Source organism: Protopterus annectens, chromosome 14.part0, assembly GCF_019279795.1.
Source record: "Protopterus annectens isolate FY-2018-M chromosome 14.part0, PAN1.0, whole genome shotgun sequence".
Lineage (NCBI taxonomy): Eukaryota > Metazoa > Chordata > Ceratodontiformes > Protopteridae > Protopterus > Protopterus annectens.
The window spans coordinates 1,152,858,182-1,152,877,927 of NC_056748.1; the positions used below are offsets into that span (position 1 = coordinate 1,152,858,182).

Here is a 19,746-nt window from a genome sequence, read left to right on the forward strand (position 1 = left end):
ATTCTGTTAAACAAATCTTTTGAGATCTTTATCATTTTCTTCACTCGTAACTTCCACAGGGGTACCATCTATTCCAGGAGACTTTCTTGCACATTGATTATATGTCACTGTTTTTATCTCCTCTCCTCGTATCTTAACTGTTAATTGTTGAACCTTGTCTACCTTTAACCTTAGCATTCTCAAGACTTCCATAAATATTTCCATTTGTATTTTTTCGTTATTCCTCTGCTTTATATATTTCTTCATAATACTGCTAAAGGATTTGTGGGTATATTTCTTGTTATAGGCTCCCTAAGTTTGGCAACAACACTTTCCTCTTTCTGTTGCTGAAGTCATTGTGCTAAGAGTTTTTGTGCTCTGAAATTATCATTTAAAGCAGATAGTTAACAGCAATCTTCTAAACTCATCTATATTATCCAGATACTTCCCTATTTTCTCTTTAGAAGTCTGCAGTTGCACTTGTTCTTGTTCTGTGAGATTTCCCTTATTCTGCAATAGTTTAACCTTTGTCAGCCTCTCTAAATAATTCATATTACTTCTTAGCCATATCTCTTTTTCTTTTATTTCTACCCTATTTTTAAATTCTACTTTCATTTTATCCCACTCACTAGCTATAAATTTCTGTGTTCCCTTACAGTTCTCAATATAATATCCCCTGCTCATTTCTTAAATTCCTCTTTTTTAACAAGTAGGTGGGGAAGCACCAGTGTCTCATTATTACTTCATTACTATGCATTTTTATCTTAGTTGTTATTGGCGCATGATCTGAAATAGTTGTTAGATATGTGCCGATGCTTTCAATTAAATGCACGTTCCTTTGAAATATAATTTCTGTCTACTCTAGCCCAGTTATTGTACCTTGGGGAATAATATGTAAATTATCGCTCTAAGTTCCTACTACAGAATTCACATCTTCCATACCAAACATTTTTACAAATTTATTTACCTTCTTTTGTTATATTTTCCCTTCTAGTTCCTCCAGATAAATCCTGACTGTTACAAATCAAATTTCAGTCCCCACCTGTAAGTAATATTCCCTGCTGAAAGTTGATTATTTCTCCCCAAATTATCTTAAGCTCCATAATAGCAGTTTTAGGTTTACTATAAATACATGCCAGCATAATCCTCCCCCTTGCCAGTAACCCCTTCCTACTACATGTCTACCATTATTATCCCCCACTTCTATCACTATTGGAGCTTCCCTAGCAATTAGTATAAATATTCCCTTTTTCTTTTGTCCTGAACATTCTGCCGGATATCCATCCTGAAATTTTTTCTTTATCAAATTCACATGCTCACTTCTTTCCAAATGTTTCTCCTGTAACATTACTATTTGCACTCTGCTTTTCTTGATATAATTCAAAACTCTTACTTTTTGTCTATATCTTTGAGGCCATTCACTTTCCAAAATAATATGTTTAGTATAGCCATTTATCCTTCCACAATGACTTTTTCCAATTGTTGTACATGGGTTGGGGTGTCACTTCAACAGTGACAATCATCTACAGCCAAAATGTATGCTGCCAGATGGATAGCCCTGCCTTTGATGTTCTTCCATACCACACACATGCACACTCACACCTATGTCCAATCCATGTAGGAGGAAACCGGAGCACCAGAAGAAATCCATGTGGACACAGGGAGGACATGCAGACTGCACACAGAAATCACCCTAACCAATAATCAAACCAGGGAACCTTTTACAGTGAGGTGACAATGCTATATGCTGCACCACTGTGCTGCCTCTTTAGTGTAGCCATTATGATAAGAAGTTATTGTTCCCACCTATTATATATGACATCTTTTTTAAATGTCTGTTTCCAGATTTTGTGTTACATGCACACACTAATATTTGTCAGGTTGCTCTCTCATACAGTTGTTTCGTGTCATCTTCATTTGAACATATGTCACATTTTACAAGCCTTTCTATTTTAATGAAAACCCTCAAAGAAACAAAAAAAAAACAAATACATCGCCGGAATACCCCCATAACCTATTAACTTAAAGCAAACACACAAAACTATGTAGATCTTCAAAAAATAGTTTAACCCTTGTGATAAAAACAACTGTCAGCTGCACACACGTGCATAACTTAACCTAATATTAAGGTTATCCATGCTAAGAAAGCTTGTGCTCCTACTTATAGTAATTGTTGTCTGTACTTGTCTCATCTTCATTCCCTCCAAGATGTGAAAAACAGCTTATACAGTATGCTTTCAAAAACATTAATCTTTAAGGATAAAGTAGTCTGGCTTTTATTGCTTCCCCTTATAGCCAGATCATATCCATGGAAACACAAACTGCATGTACCTACATCTCTGCAAACCTCTCAACTTATACTGAACATTTATTTGCCAAAGAAAAGCTTATTACATTCATTGTCCTCTTATTTACTTGCCTTCACAAAATGCTTGTTAGTAGATTAAGCCAAAGTCCATAATTCAGACATTCACCTATGCAAAAGCAAGAGAGAACATGTCAGCTCTACCTATATTATCATCTGTGCACTTTTAAACCCCATCTCCTACCTCAACTCTAGATTACAACATATTAACTTAAATATGCTTTTGTCCAGCTTTTCTTCTCTTTTTACATTGTAATGAATGCATTTCTTAAAACTTTAAAAGAAGAAGGAAAAGGCACTTGTTTACGTTCGTATTTTTATTGCATACAACAATAACTGAAAATACTTTACTTTGTAACATATAATTTGTATCATGCAATGTCCCATGCAAATGCTAAGAGCAAAATTGCTGTACTTAGTTACTTTTCTTTTTACCTTTTTTCTTTCCTCGCTCCACTCCATGTCCTTTCATCCGTTTATGACATGAAGTGGGGCATATGCATTTCAGTCCCACCACAAGTTTAACAAAGTCAGCAAAATTCAATTTTTCCACTTTTTCTTGTAAAGCCATATTTCACAAATTGTATTCACTAATTTCAATGTTGCTTGTCTTCCTCCTTTTCATTGTTATCTCCCAACCCCAGACTCTGGTTCAAGTCTAAGGTACTCTTGATTCTTCTAGTTAGATCCTGTGCTCTTTTCTGTGTCTCAAGCATTTTCGTTTGGAACATTAGGAAAGGTTTCACTGGCAAAGTCTCGCTGTAGGCTTTGAGACCTGAGAGTTTTTGTTGAAGAAACAATGAGTTCCCTTAACCTGATTTAGGTGCTTAGCGAGGTACATGATGAAGAGTGCACCTTATTCGATGATGGACATAATAAGGAATGGATAAAGTGGTACTATAACTTTTGACCTTAAGGACATGTCACAAAGGATAAGCTGCGCAAGGCAGAGGGTTTTCTGACCACTACAGAGACATGGTGTGCAAAGAATAGTCTGTTGTCAACATATGTACCCCAGTCCCTGATGACTGTTCAAATTTAAGTGGAATGTTATCTATATGGTAAGCAGTAGTGATGCTAGATTTGCCAAATGAAACTATGCTGCATTTCTTGGTAAACGTAAATGTAAGCCCATAATTAATACAGCATGTATTTGTTTTGTCCAGTTCTTACTGGATAATTTGATTATCAAAATGGGATTTTTTAATAATTGCCCCCAGTTTAAAGTCATCAGCAAATGTCACAGAAATATGCACCAAAGTGTTGGTGATCCAGTACATAGCCTTGAGGGACATCAACAGTGACACTTTTATGTATAAAGCAAATACCTCCAACCTTAACAGTATGGCCTCTGGTCACCTAAACCTAGCCAAAGATTTTGACACCATTCTTCTCAATGTTATTATAGAGAGACTAATGAATTAAATGTAAACCCTTATGTGACCCATGGATTGTTGACTGGTTTACAGATAAAAGTTCACCAAATTAAGATTGGGGGCACACTATTCTCTTTTTAGCCTTATGACTAGTAGGATTCCTCATGGTCAGTAGTGGGACCATTCTTGTTTGGTTTTTATTTATCTGACAGTAAAGCAAATATTAAGGAACTATGGCTGACCAGTTTTACAGATGTTTTAAGTTTGGAGCTATACTCAGGTCTCCAGGTGACACCCAGATCCTACAAGAGGGATTAATTCATATAAACATATGGTTCTGGGACCATGTCCTAAAACTAAAAACTGTATCACTGTCTGTTAAGCATGACTATCCTTGCATGTAACACACAAATGACAATACCCTCAAAAATGGATATAGTTATTAGGGATTTGAGCACTTTTTCGTTGACATCTCTCCTTTAACCTCCATCTGTCAACAGTGATCAGAACATCCTTCTACCTAGCTCAACTGATTGCCAAAGGTATAACTTCCAAGTGTAAAGATGTTATTGTCCCTCACGCCTCTCTTATTACTGGAATATAATGCTGCCTTTGGCATGTATGTAACTAGATACATGATTCAGCTTAAAAGACCTCAGTGTTTCTTCACCAAAGAAAATGCATGGCCTGTGTTCCATTGCCTTTGTTTAATGTCTTACAGTTCCTTCTGTCCTGTTATACAAACTCCTATAGGGTGACCTCTGCCTGACCTGCAAATCCTCAAAGAACCCTGTCCTGTGTAACTTCCATCATGTCCATAAAGCCTGCCACACCACAAACACCCATACAAGAGGCCTAATTCTCTACTCAACATAAACAGGACCCATTTGTGGGACAGATACTTCTCACAAAGGATCCCTCTTCTCTGGAATAGGCTCCCCTTTCTCATTAAGCAGTGTACTTCCCTAACATTCTTCAAACATGGAGCTGACAAATAGATGGGGAATTGCAAATGCAACTCTGGTGATGTTCCATAATTCCTTATGGGTATGGGTAACTAGAAATGGGAATGTACTGGCTAGGCTACAAATGGTTTTCCCATTCAGCTACCTAGTAATAACCTGTAGATCCAATTTGTCTATTTTCATCTGTTCAAACCTATGGGTTGTCAGATCCAACTTCACTGCCGATCTTGAAGCTTAATGGAACCAGAGCTCTGATTCTTCACCTACTCATAAGTCCCTAGGTTGTACCTGAAATCTTCAGATCTCAGAAAGCTTGCAGTCAATCAGTAGGATTTTTTCATACTCAAATTATCCACCAAGGACTGGACCAAACAAATGCATGGTGTATTAATTATGGGTTTACCTTTAACTCTCACTACTTTTATTGATATATATTTCTTACGTATCATTAGTTTAGCGTTTGTTAAATATTTACTCTGAATTACTAATAGCCACCAGTGTATCAGCCAAGATTCAAAACTCAAAACAAAATACAAACTTGGCAAAATGGCCTGCCACAAAAACAGACAGCTGTAATGAGGTTGCTGTATATATTACAAGTTTTACTGAAAATTTATAAAGAGTTAAGCGCTTTCGTCCCCAGAGTACTGGGACTTCATCAGAACTACATTACTCTCATCATTCCTTTCTTTTAAAAGTTCAGGGATGGAAAACATTATTCACAACCAATCAATTAAAGCATTTAAAATAAAATTTAAAGATATTTAAAAATATTCATTATCTTGTCATTACAAACTCGATTAAATGAAAATACAAACATTTAAATACAAAAACTTAATCCATTCAAAATATATTAAAATATGTATTAAATATTAACCATGTATTTGGAACTTCCTTGAACATTACATGACTCAATGTGCTACCAATTGCATCATTTTTAGCTAGGTTACAACACTGAACTAAACCACCACAGGTTAGTTAAATTTTGCTCCATTAAAAAACTTTTAACCTATGTAAATAGAAAACTTCTAGACTTGCATGTACAATCTAGATAAAAAGATGCAAATAAGTAATATGTAAAAACCCTCAATAAAAAACTGTTAAAAATAATTTTTCTTGTATAGCTCATTTTACAGCTTAGTTGCCCTTCATTTTAGTGTACTAGATATTGATATTGCGTCATTTAACCTAGGTTTTTCACTGGCATTCAGACGCAGTTGCCACAGCAGTTCTCTATATTCAATACTACAACCCCAAGGACCACTCCTAGGGCTCAGAGCCACCTGCTCTAAAACAAAAAAGTAACATTTTTTGTTTTCACCACGTACAGTCTTATGCCTGTATAATGCCTCATGTTTTTTTTTTTGCTTAACATTATAAAATGTTCATAAATTCTCCTACAAAGTGACTGCTTGGTCTTGCCAACATAAACGAAAAATCAAGCATCACACAAGGCTAAATATACTATCCCAATAGTGTTACAATGATTAGTATGTTTCAAAAAAATGTGCGTTAATGAGATGCATTCAGCAGCCAGAGAGGTGTCAAAGCTGATAGAAAAATGAGTTATCAAGCCGGTCCCCTGTGACCATCTCAGATTCATTTTAGTACCAGAGAACAATAGGAACCTCAGGGCCATTTTGGATCTCTGTCATCTAAACCAGTTTGTAAGACAGACAAAATTCCTAATGGTCATGGTTCAGTCCATTTTGCCTCTTCTAAATACACACTTTCTCAGATGACCCAGACTAGAACCATGGTAGACACTGATCAGGACATAAGAGGCACTATCCTCATTGCCACGTTAGAGCATGTAGCTCTGGAAATCGGAGTAAATACTTTATGGTTTTGCCTTAAGGGGGATGCTGGGGAGGTTTACGGAACAGGTTTTTGGATTAAGTTTTAATATCTTAACACACAAGGGAAATACAGACTATACGGGCTCAGCACAGGAATAAGAAAATATGCATGGATATATATGGATAAGCATATGAATAAGAAGATGTATCTAAAAATAACTTTCATGTCCTACATAGAAATACTAATAAGCAACCCAAGTGATGACACAGAAGCTGAAAGAAACATAGAGAAAATTTGCAGGAGGGGGCAAAAGATAAGGGTAACAAAAGCAAGGTAGGAACGCTCGGACAATAATGTCTTAAATCAAGATAATTTCCTGGAATGTCAGTGGTCTACTAGATGCTTATTAAAAAAAAAAAAAAAAAAACAGGCATAAAAAAGGTTTTATACTTGTATAGCTAAAAGTAAAATATAACAATACTACAAGAAACACATCTGCCAGCCAATGAACATCAAGGACTAATCAGGGAAAGTAGACTAGATGGTTATAGAGGAAGGGGGGTGTTGATACTGGTCTACTACAAGTGGCTGGGAATGCAAATTCAAGAAGAAAAGAGAGAGAAAGGAGGTAGATACACACCAATAAAATGATGGTGGTTGTGATTGAAAGTAACAGTAGTGTCTGTTTATATTCCCCTCAAAACTAATATAAAAGAGTTAAAATACCTCCTGGGTGAAATAGCCTTCAAAGAAGGAGCCCCTGCCATTATTAGGGCTCCTTCAAAAAAGGAACCTTAATTATGGCGGGGGACTGGAACCTGATTTGTGATGCAGAAGGCATATCAGGAGGTCTGAGTAAGCTGACAGTTTAATTAATTAATTAATTAATTAATTAATTAATTAATTAATTAATTAATTAAAATTTGTTTTACTGGGAAAGTCCGACTAGAACAGAGCCTATTTTCAGCAGAGGCTCAGGAAGAAATGCTCCAGTTAGTAAAGAGGGGAGATTTTTGGGAAATACAACTAAATTTTTGGTCTCCAGGATGTGTGAAATTTGAAAGGGCTTGAAAATGACTTTACATTTTTTTTCAGAGAAGAATAAATGTTGGGTCCAACTAGACAGATGCTGTATATCCTAAGAACATGTTAGTTTGATTCAACAGTTAAACATCCAGTAACTTTGTCAGATCATACTCCAGTACAATTGTCTCTTAAATATACTTCCAGGGTACATTGGAGAAAACATTGGCACTTTCCCACACACCTCTATAGAAGAAAATCCTTCCTGGACTTGTTGGACATGCTCTTTGGCAGGAACTCGAAAAATTAGAAGGGGAAGATGAGAGTTTGACTGACAGCCAAGACAAATGAAAATACAGCTTAAAATTTAAAGTGGAAGCTAAAACCAAAGAAATATGGCAAGAAGCTCGAAATAAGTACATTTAAAGCACTAGAGGAAATAAAAAAACTACAAACAGAAAAGAGACTATTAAAAATAGAAGAGGGAAACCAAAAACTACAAGATACATGAACAATTACCAAATGGTATCAAGCGAATATAGGACAAAAGCCTTGAAGTCACTATTATTCGACGCAACCCCAAGAATACAAAACTCTGATAAAATATTTTAAATATTAATACTATATTGTGCTGAACTATATCAAAAATATCCTGAGATAGAATTCACTGAAAAGTACATGATAACATACACAGCCAACTTGAATCTACGCCAGATAGGACCACAGGCAGATGAGACATTATTAAACAAGATGGCAGACAAGATAAAACGAGTTATGTACCAACTAAAATCAAGGAAGATTCCACGACCTGATGGAATCCTTATAGTGGTGTGGGTGAGACAGGAACCAATTTTGTCAAAAATCTGGGAGAAACTGTCAAAGGAAAAAACTTCAAAGACCAATTCACGTTAGGTTCAAGCAAGGCACCCTTTATTACTTGCAGCAAGGAGACAAAGCATGTATGTACAGGATTTGTCTGGATAATTAATGATTAGTAGGTTATACGTATACAGTTCTCTTCCTGTCACATAGAAAATGTTACATTCTATTGCTGACGTAGTTATACCTAGCTTTCTGTATGTTCTACAGAAAATATTGTTAGACTTATTGCTGACCAAGTTAAAATATCTGTCATTCTGAATGAATGAAGACGTACAACAGTGAACATTTTGGGAAAAACAACCTGGCCTTGGGTTTATGTCAGTCCATTTCAGCATTTCAGTTCTTCTATTGTACTGTTCTAATACATGTGTTACATTTTACCTAGATTCAAGGTACATTTCTAGGTTCAGTACAAGTAATGCTGACTATGGTTTAAACTTTCAAGCATCTATTGTTTTCTTTAGCAATAGCTTCTAACAGCTGCATGTTTTCTCATGGCATAAGCAGAAATGAATATCCCTTTGTTAATTTTCATGACACTAGCAGAAATGAATTACTTCTTGTTATTTGCTGACATTAGCAGAAAATAGAATGCTTCTTGTTAAGATTCTAATGGCTGTGCAGATTCATGCAGTGTGAACAGAATAAATGTATTAACCCTTTTAAATCTCGAATGCATTAAGCATGTATATTACTATTACTTATTACATATTTTTCTAACAGAAACATTTTAAGAATATAATGAAAGGAGCAAAAGTACCACCCTCTTGGTACACAATGATAATTGTTTTAATTCCTAAGGAAGGGAAAGACCAAACTAATCCAACCCCATTTAGGCCTATTTCAATACTGAACCATGATTATAACATTTTTTACAACAATTCTAGCTAATAGACTAGTAGTATTTCCATCTAAAATAATATATAGGGATCAGTGAGCTTCATATTGAGGAGGCAGAGTTTTGGCAACATAAACAGAACCTTGATGAACCAAAGGAACGTGAAAATTAATAAGGAACCAACTGCTAATAGTGGGACTACATGCAGAAAAAACGTTTGGTAGAGTAAGTTGGAAATTTTTGAAAAAGTCAGTGGAATTTTTTGAATTTCCTAGAGTTTGGATAAACCTAGGCTTTGACCTTTATAAAGAAGTAGTGGCAAATTTAAAGGTTGGAGGCTGATTGTCACAAGATTTTTGCCCCTCAGGAGGCACAAGGCAAGGATTACCACTTGCTTCACTGTTCTTTGCAGTATGTTTAGAACAATTAATGCCTGGAATAAGGCAGTCAAAATTTGCTTGGTATGCCTGGAAGTGATTCCCAGAAAAAATAGCCCTTCTGTGGATGACATCCTGCTCAATGTACCACAACTTGGCAGATTTAGACATTACTATGGGGAACCTAAATCATTTTAGAGAATTAGTAAGATACAAATAAATGAAGCCCCTCCCAGATACTCAAATCTGTTTCACTGTTTTCCCATATATATGAATTTTCAGCTTCCCCCCATCTGCTGCCATTGCAACTGTTTTATCTCTACCCAGTTTCATCTCATGTGTCTTCAGTTTTGCACCCCGTTCCCCTATAATTTTATGAAGTTCCTGTTCAGAATCTCTTTGTAAAGCCACATCTTTGACTTTGTTAATCTGTCCCCTCTGACCTGTTTGTTAATCACCTTATATCATCATGTGTCTTGTTTGTGTTTTTCTTTTTGTATCCCTGGATGTTGTTTGCAGGAACTGTTTTCCACCTGCTGTATCTGTTATGACAGAACAACATTCCTGACCTAAATGAGGAAAGAAATGAATGTCTGATGGCGGTGTATCAAATATATTATGATCTACTTTCACTTACTCTGGTTACTTTCTTGCCAGAATCACTGTATGTTGTCCTAGTTGAAACAGCATTTCTAAAAGACTGGTTATAATTGTGCATGCAATCTACTGGAACATTATTAGAGCAATGGAATATGAGGAAAAGTTGGGAATACTGAAAAGTATAGTTTGCATGGGTAACAAAGGCTGTGATTTGGCTCATAAAGAGACATTTTTCAAAAACTGAGTCCATAACTAGGCCAACTGCATTATGAAATGGATTGAATGGCTAAGTGATCTTTGCACATAGGCTTATATTATGAAATCCATCCATCCTCAACCTCTTTTTCCTATTTTTGCACATGGGGTTGGGGTGTCACTTCAACAGTGATAATCATCTAGAGCCATCATAAACTATCATATCTTATTTGCTTGCATCTTTGCATGTTTATTTATTTATCATTTTGCCATGTTTACATTCTGCATTTATTTGTTTGCTTGTTGATTTACTTATATACGCGTTTGCATTGTTTTGCATATCATTTATTACAATTAAGTAAGCTGGTCCCTGGACTCTCTTCAGCCATGACCTTAGATACAAGAGCAAGACAGCACTGCATATTTATAAAAGTATACAGAAACAGGAGACAACCCACACATCCAAAGAGAGAATTATAGACCATCACCAGAAGTCAGGACTGAACCCCAGAGCACAGAGCTTACCATAGACCTATCATGCTTCAAGTCCCCAAATATGGTGGTCAGTGGATAAGGGTTCTGTCTGTCTGTTGCAGCTCCAGAACAAGTTCACTTCTGATCTTAGGATACTGAGTGACTTTTGCATGATGTTCACACAGGTTTCCTCCTGCGGGTGTTAAAGATGCCAGCGGATAGGACAGAAGGTATTGTTGTCAACAATGCACTTGCACAGAGCAATTTGTTTGTTTCTGGAGCTTCACACCTTTTAGGCTCACACAGACTTCTGTTCCATCTGCCTATAAAGGATTGGAGCCATCCAAACAAGCAAACATGCTCACAAAGTCAGCGGAGACATAAAAGGAAGCCCAAGGAGGATCTTATAGGGACACCGAACATCAAGAAGGCGTTTATGAAGAAAAACTCACCTGGTTTGGAACTTATCCACTGAAAGTCTTACTGAATGTGAGCATAATGTGTTAAAGAAATGACTTTCTTTTATACCTGCATGGTATCCTGATTATAGTGATGTTATTTTATATGTGAAATTTTTGCTAGAAATCTTACTTTAAAACTGCTATACAATGACAGTAATGATTGTTATGCTGACTCTAATTGCTTCAGACACGTTTGTGTCTGCTGTGAATTCCCTTATTAATGCGTTTGAGAAACTGTGTATTCAGGATATCCATATGTTAAAGGAATCGAAAAGCAGAATGCAAAGAACCCCCACAGTGTGAAAGTAGCTGACTCCAAGTCAGACTGCCGATTAGTCATGAGTGGAGTCCCACAGGGTTTGGTCCTGGGTCCTCTCCTGTTTGGTATCTACTTCTCTGAAGTCCAGGCCAACACAAAGGGACTCTGGCTGACAAAGTTCACAGACGATTGCAAGTTGGGAGCTATTATTAACTCCCCAAGTGATGTTGACATCCTACAGAATGGCCTCACTGTGACCAACGACTGGTGTCAGAACCATGGCCTTAAGCTCAAGGCCAAAAAATGTGTCATCATCCCCTTTGGGAAAAACCCAGTTCCCATGAATTACCACATTGATGGTAGTCCACGGAACACAGAAGACGTTATAAGAGATCTGGGAACACAGGTTGACAGCAACCTCTCTTTTGATCACCACATTGCCACTGTGGTCAGAAAGTCCTTCTATGTGGCACATCTCATTACTAAGGGTTTTGCATCCAGGAAGAAAGAGGTCGTTGTCTCTCTCTACTCTTCCCTCATTAGGCCAATCATCGAGTACACTGCTCCATTTGGCATGTACCTCACTAGACACCTGCAACAACTGGAGAGGCTGCAAAATTACCTCACAAAGAGGATCCTATGCCTTAAACACTTGTCCTATATGGACAGACTAAAAAAACTACAAATATTCTCTGTCTCATATCACCTACTTAGAGGTGATCTCTGCTTGATTTACAAAGCCATATCTGACCCAGCTCTGTTAGAAATGCTACATCTAAAGAAATCCCAATCCCTCCGTACCACACGCTTCAGAGACCTCAACCTCATTACCACAATTAACAGAACATGCTGGAGGGACAGGTTCATAACCCAGAGACTGCCCATGCTATGGAACAGACTTCCCATACATGTCAAGCAGAGCACCTTGTTGACCCTCTTCAAGAGAAATCTTAATAAATGGATGGGAAACAGAAAATTCACCCTGGGGATAATACCAGTGGCTCTACTCAACAGAGGCACTGGGAACTAAGGTCAGGTGGCACTATGCCAGGGTAATCCTATGGTTAGGCTTGTAAAGGCCTCAGGGCCATTAGCCTAGTACACAACTATGAACCTATAAAGAAGAGCATTTAGCTCTGAAGCAACTTCAGAAAAATCGTGACATAATTATCAGGCCTGCAGATAAGGGTGGGCCAATAGTAGTTTTAGATTTGGTCTGGTACAATGAGGCTATGAATAATTTACTTAAAGATGATAAATTTTATTTGGTTATTAGTAAAAACAAGGTCAAACAGATGGAAATTAACATTAGATGCACACTGAATAAGTTTATATCAACAGAAATTATTACAGAAGGAGCTACTTGACTATTTTTTTAGTAAAAGATGCTTTACTTCCCATCATACAAGGGTTACCCAAGTTGCATGAGAATAGAATAAATCCATCTATGAGTCCTATAGTTGCAGGATGGAACTGGTGTACTGAATCCATATCTATTTATTTAGAAAAGTCCTTGAGACCACTGCTTAGTGTTATACCGTATGTTTTGAAAGATACACAGCATTTTTTGAGTGATTTATATACTTGTTTGGAACAATCTACTGTTGCTACCAGGAATTTGCTGTTGGTCACCTTGGATGTGACCTCTTTATTTACCATCATACCAAATGACTTGGGTTTGGGTACGATACAAGAATTTTTGAGGCTGCATTCACAGTTTGATGAGTCAGAGAGTATCATTGTTAAGGTTCTATTACAGTGTGGATTAGAGAACAATGTGTTCTTGTTTAATGAAAGAAGCTTTTGGCAGCAGAATGGCGTGGCTACGGGCACATCTTGTGCCAACAGCGACGCCAATTCGGTCACGGCCATATGAGAGGACAAATACATTTTCAATTCACCCTACAAGCAAGTAGTATTTTATAGAAGGTTCATAGATGATTTGTTCCTTCTGTGGAATGGAACAGAAGACAAACTCAGGGTATTTAACAACTATATTAACAGTCCTACATTTTTAAGAGTTAACTTCTAATGTGTCTTCTAGTAAAATAGATTTCTTGGATGTCACTGTAGAGATGGATGGTGACAGGGGTTTGTTTAGCAGATTATATAGGAAGTCTTGTCATTTATTAGCTAGAGACAGCATGCACCCCCCCCCCCCCCCCCACACACACACACACTTAGAGCTTCTAGACTTAATGTTCTGGATAGTGACTTTGACAACCAACTTAATATTTTACACATGAACTGGTTGATAGAGGTTATAATACACATAATATTTTAAGGAACATAGGTGAGGTTCAGTCTCTTAAATCTAGCACAGCTAAACCTTATTTTTCTAGAAGGACACACCAGGCAATGAAGGATAAAAGAAAGGACTATAATTCCCTTATATTATTCTTCTGATATGAATGTCATTAAGAGACACTGGGGAATTTTAACAATGGACTGTGATATCAGTAAGTTGATAGACACTACTCCCAGATTCATTTTTAGAAACATGAAATCATTGAAAAGGCAGTTTGTTATCCCATCAGGGAGTCTGTGCAGCATAGAAGCAAAGTTGCAATGCATGTACATGTACTGACCACTGATTCTAGGCACACATTTAAATTTCTTGTTATTGGTAGAGTCTTTGAGACTATACGAGGTAGAGATATAAGGAATCAAACTGAACACATGGAAGCTAAATGGATTATCAGGCAGAGGGGAGATTTTTGGGCATGGGGTGAATGAGTTTGTACCCATTAAACCCAAACTGAAGTCAAGACCACTAGCCAGATGAGAGTATTTACCTTTTCATCTGCAATTATATTTTTTTACCTGCTTATAGGAAGTTTTATAAAAAAAAATTATGTAGTTTTTATGTTGCATTTATATGTGCATGTTTTTATGTGCGGTTTAAATAGCATATATTTTAGTTGTGTTTCTTTAAATTTTGTGGTCATGTGACTTAATACTGTTTCACTTCTGTATTTAAAAACAGTTTTGGTTTAATGTGTTTGTTATCTGATGAAGCAGCAGTAGCTGCAAAAGCGCTTATGACCTACAATAAATTAAGTTTTTAACCTGGAGAGTCGTGCCTTCCTTAGGTCCATCAGTGTTCTTGGATTATTTGCTTTTATTTTTGTTGGACTCTGCTGCTCTGGGAAGTTGGTGGTAGTTTTTCTTTGGCATGATAGATTACTAACTGATATAAACTATGTGTGTGTGTACACATTGCATTTGTACTATACTAGCTCATTTTGGCTGGATTGTGGCTAAAAAGGGTCAACAGTGAATCATTTCACTTACCTTACTATCATTAAACAAATTAAATTACATTCCAGATGTAACACAGATGTTGGGATGAAAATAACACGATCAGCTGACTGAGGTACACTGCATTCATATCTTTGTTTTTGAAATTAAAATAAGAAATGCTAAAATAATTCAAAATGAATTAGACTTCAAACAAAAGTTACAAATTACTGATGCATGTTGTACTATCACTTTACAGCCTATATAATGAAATCCTGTGAATCCTAAGGTGTGATTTAAGGTACGTTTTCAGATATCTAAAACTACTGCTTAGATGGGCCTCTATATATAAACATTTCTGCTATAATTAATTTTTCTAGGGATACAAAACTGATCAGATCAGATACTATACCTGTTACTGGATCTTCTGCAATCCCCCACCATGGACCAAAGTACCTGGAATAAAAATCAAAGCTTGTGGTGGTTTCGCTGTTGCTTCCCTTCAGAGTAACAATTACTCCCTTTACCCTTCCAGACTTTTCAGCCATGAGCAGAGTTTGTGGATTCACTTTCAGGTTCTCCAGGTCTGACCTTTAAAAAACAGTTCATGAATTAAGACCTGCAGTTAAACAACAACTCACAAATTTAAAACAGCCCCTCCACTGCATTTTAGCAGGCAGTGAATTGTTAAGCTTACACACCTTAAGGAATAAGTGTAGAAAATAGTCTTGTACACAAACAATAAACCGACTTTGGCATAATGAATAAATACATTTCAAATGGTCAGTTTTCTTATCTAAGAAATCTGCCTCAAAAATGTCTGAAGAAACATGTTGATTTACCATCATTACAGAAATGTGTACTTGAACTCGGTTAAAGACTTCATGGTTATTGAATGCCCCCATTTCCCACATATTAAGGTCTTATGGATTGCTTAGCTGAACTCATCAATAAACTACATCAGTCTGCAAAATCATGACCACTGCAGGCTAAGGACATAATGCTAATGATATTTTGCTAGTGAAAAATGCTCATGCTAAGATCGCCCCCCCCCCCCAAAAAAAACCTCTCTAATGGCCTCCGATATGCAGAATATCTAAGGACACAAGGAACACATTCCTCACCATCCTACAGTGCCGGAGACTCACAGGTAGCACAGTCACCTCTGATGCTAGAAAGCTCGGAAGGCTATAGGTTCTCTTCCCACACCAGGTGTTTGCACTCGATACTGACACAGTATTGCAGCAAAAGTGAAGATATGCGCACTGCACTCCTAAGACACTGTTCATTATTTGAGACATTAAACCAAGGTCTCATTTATCTGAATCAGGATTAACTCAGATGTAATCAAAAGATTCCATGGGACTTACAGAAAAAAGTTGTGAACTAATCATTATGAAACACAATATAAAAAATAGACTATCATCATATAAAAATCAACAAAACTACAATATACAAAGAAAGACAACCTCAAAACCACACAGTTTTGTACTGCCATATTGTACACTGCAGATACATGTTCTAACATGTTCTAATCTTAAACATTTTTAATATCAATGTGTCTGTTCTAAGCAGTGTCTTCTGTAAAAAAGAAATAATCTGGTATTTCTAAAGGTACCATTAGAATACCATGGCCTCTCTCCAAATTCCAAATAGTACATTAAACAATCTCTAATCATGGCATTTCACAAAGTACAATCTTCCTTCGCCAAAAAATTAAAATATAAATGCAGTAAAATAAAATGTATTGCATATGTACTCCAAAAATAATAAAAAAGATAAGCTTGTTGAGTACTCTTCTGATATCAAAAAGATGCTTAGCAAGCTTTAGTTAAGTACCTCTAAGTGCTGTTGAGATTAGGTCTCATGCTAGGGATTAACAGTGGTCAGAGATGGCCAGCAAAGAAGAGTTGCAGAAGGTAAAACAGCTTTAAGAGCTGTTAGATACTTCACTTTGACACATTATAAACAACAAGTCTAGCAGAACAAAGTGTCTCACAGCTTTTAAGGCTTTTTTCAGTGGGGCATCTCATTTCTACCTGCTGTCTACTTGAAAGTGCTAAATGTTTTACTGGCTTTTAAGGGCTTTGAAAGCCAGTAAAATACTCTGTGCTCCTACACTGTTTTTTTTTCTGCAACTGATAGTCCATGGAGCAGATACCATGCACTGCAAAGAATTATAATTGGGTCTCACCGATTATATCCAACCAACTTATTATGTATTCCTGACATGAAAACTAACAAAAATCACCTCTCAAGGTTTGCTCTTGAAGTGAATTTCTTGGCATCCATACCTGAAACTCATAATAAATTTGGTATTACTGAGACCCAATTATAATCCTCTGTATTTTAAACAGATGTTTTCTTTCATACACAATGCTGCTTAGTACAGCCTCTCAGACTGTTATTTGTTCTTCAGATATGCACTAATGACCAACATCTCATGTAAATAAAGGTGAAGAATAGTTCACATTTAAATATGAATTTGTTTTTCAGTTACAAGAGCTAAAACATTTTTTGTTTCTGAACAAACTTAGGGCATTCCATGACTTCAACAAAAAATAATCCAAATGAATCCTTTGTTATAAATATTTCTTTCTTCAGGTATATGGCTAACAGGAAGTGCTACAGAATCCTGAAAGCCCAAAATCCTGAAGACCAAAATCCCCAGACCAAAATCTCGAAAGTTCAAAATACTGAAAACTCAAAATAATGAAAACACACAGGATACCAGGACTTACTATATTCCAGCACAGGTACATACAGAAACATATTACCCTTCAATTATACACAGGGGGGAAAGCCCCCCTGCACCTCCCATGTGGGGGGCTGCACTCCCCACACCCCCTGCTACTTAAATATATCAACTCTGAGATTCCACTTCACTACACTAAGTGCAATCTCAGCGTTGATATATTTAAGTAGCAGGGTGTGTGGGGGACACAGCCCCCCTACGTGAGGGGTGTAGGGGGGCTTGCCGTCTTGCTTATACATGGAGAAGAGTAATATGGTTTGTGTTTTATTTGTTTCTGTATGCACTTGTGCTGGAATATAGTAAGTGTTAGTATCCTGTGTGTTTTCAGTATTTTGAACTTTTGAGATTTTGGTCTTTCAAGATTCTGTAGCGCTCCTGGCTAACAATAGAGGACCGAATCATAGCTACAGCCATCCATCCATCTGTCCATTTTCCAATAACTCACTTTATCCTTTAGGTTGCAGTGATGTTGGAACCTATTCTGGTAGGCAGTTAGTTGTAAGGCATTAAAACCAGGTCTGTAAATTGTATCAGTTTGTTGTAGAAATCATAATGTTACTCACTACATAGTTACCTGTGGGCAGTTTGGAGAGTGCATATTCATAGGTTCATAGGTTAGTACTAAGCTAACTACCCTTGCGAGCCATTTGAAGCCTAGCCAATTATTCCTTGTGAGACTCAAACCCTGCACCTTGTGCTTGCATGGCAAACACTTTAACCATTAGGCCACCCTCCCAACCCCACACTTGCTAAATGCCTTTAGGGAGGTAGGACATGCAGAAAAAAAAGCAGACCACCCAGAGAAAACCAACACAGATGCAGTGCATACATGCAGACTCCACAAAGAAGTCACCCTAACTGAGATCTGAAGCAAGATACTTTTGCTTTGAACAGGACTTCCAAAATGGCTCCACACTGATCAACAAGTGGATTAGAGATCTCCCAGTGTGAAAACTGCAATTGTGAAAAAAAGCCACTAAAGCTGTCCGGTCTGATAAAATTCACTCACTTGTAATTACACTGCCTGGATGTCATCAAAGAAGAAATTTAGAGAAAGTAACAGAAAACTGAGGCTCAGTTAATCAATGGGGCGACGAAAGCTGACAGACTCTGGCTAGGCTTATAAATGCCCTCAGGCAGATAGCCTAGTACCTACCTATGAACCTATAAAACCAACCAGAAAAGGAGAAGGGAAAACTATACCTCAGAAGAATCTCACAGCTATTCAACAAAACAGCAGTTCCAAGTTTTATCTTTGGTGCAGGATATGACTTTAGGTAATTTAGAGGAAAAAGTAAATGGAATGCAAGTGAAACATTGAAGGAAAATATGCAGCCAAATAATAAAAGGCTGTATAAAATGAAGAAGCATTACCTAACTATTCAAATGAGCTGATAAAACTGAAGAAATTAAAGGCCAAAACAAAGAAAAGGCTGTCTGAGTATGAAGTTTTTCAAAAAGAGATGTCTCAAAAATAGACAAAAGCTTGTGCAGAGAAAACCAGAAATTTCCTGCTGTACAAGAGAACCTGGAAGAAACAAGCTGTATTAATTTTATGAAAATACAAATTAGCAATTAGACTGGTGTTCCACTGCAACATTTGTTAATTAAAAGGGCACATTGAGTGTATGTTGCAAACCTGACCATGAGAAAGTGGGGACAAGATATATACTAGTAAAGTTGCAATCATACCAGCAGAAAGAGTCGATACTGACAAAACTGTGACAGAAAGGAAAACTATTAAAAAAAAACTGGGGACAAGAGTGCTCGTGAAAAATGTTTATACCAGCAATCAGACAATGTCAAGAGGCAGGTGTATGATTCCATTTTCTGTACCCAGGTGTATTCAACATGTTTTTACTAGAGAATCAAAGACATTTTTGGTTGCAGAGGAGGAAAAAAAATGTTTAGCCAGCAGATTAAATCAGCAAGCAGAAGGATTCACTGCTTCTCATATTTTTGAGAATAAGAAAGCCCATAGAGAGATTTTGCCAGTAAAACCTTTACATTGTTCGAAAAGAAAATGCTCGAGCAACAGAAGAAAGCACAAGAACTGACTAGAAGAATTAGGAGTCCTTTATATTTGAACCAGAGTCTGGTGATGGAAGATACAGATGGCCTTGAAAAAGACCATCAACACAGTGAAATAAATGAGAG

The 19,746-nt window shown here is 36.9% G+C and overlaps 1 protein-coding gene across 2 annotated transcripts in view; it reads right to left on the reverse strand.

Moving 5' to 3' along the window:
* Nucleotides 1-19,746, reverse strand: part of PBLD (phenazine biosynthesis like protein domain containing) — a 323,037-nt gene that overhangs the window by 38,711 nt on the left and 264,580 nt on the right. Inside the window, exons 7-8 of one of the 2 annotated variants that reach the window (XM_044056954.1) lie at nt 15,247-15,425; nt 2,399-2,453 (exon numbers count right to left, since the gene is read on the reverse strand). In XM_044056954.1, coding sequence (XP_043912889.1) covers nt 2,401-2,453; nt 15,247-15,425 — 232 coding nt within the window. In that variant the 3' untranslated portion in view covers nt 2,399-2,400. The remainder of the gene's footprint in view (nt 1-2,398; nt 2,454-15,246; nt 15,426-19,746) is intronic. The other variant, XM_044056953.1, reaches the window with a different exon arrangement.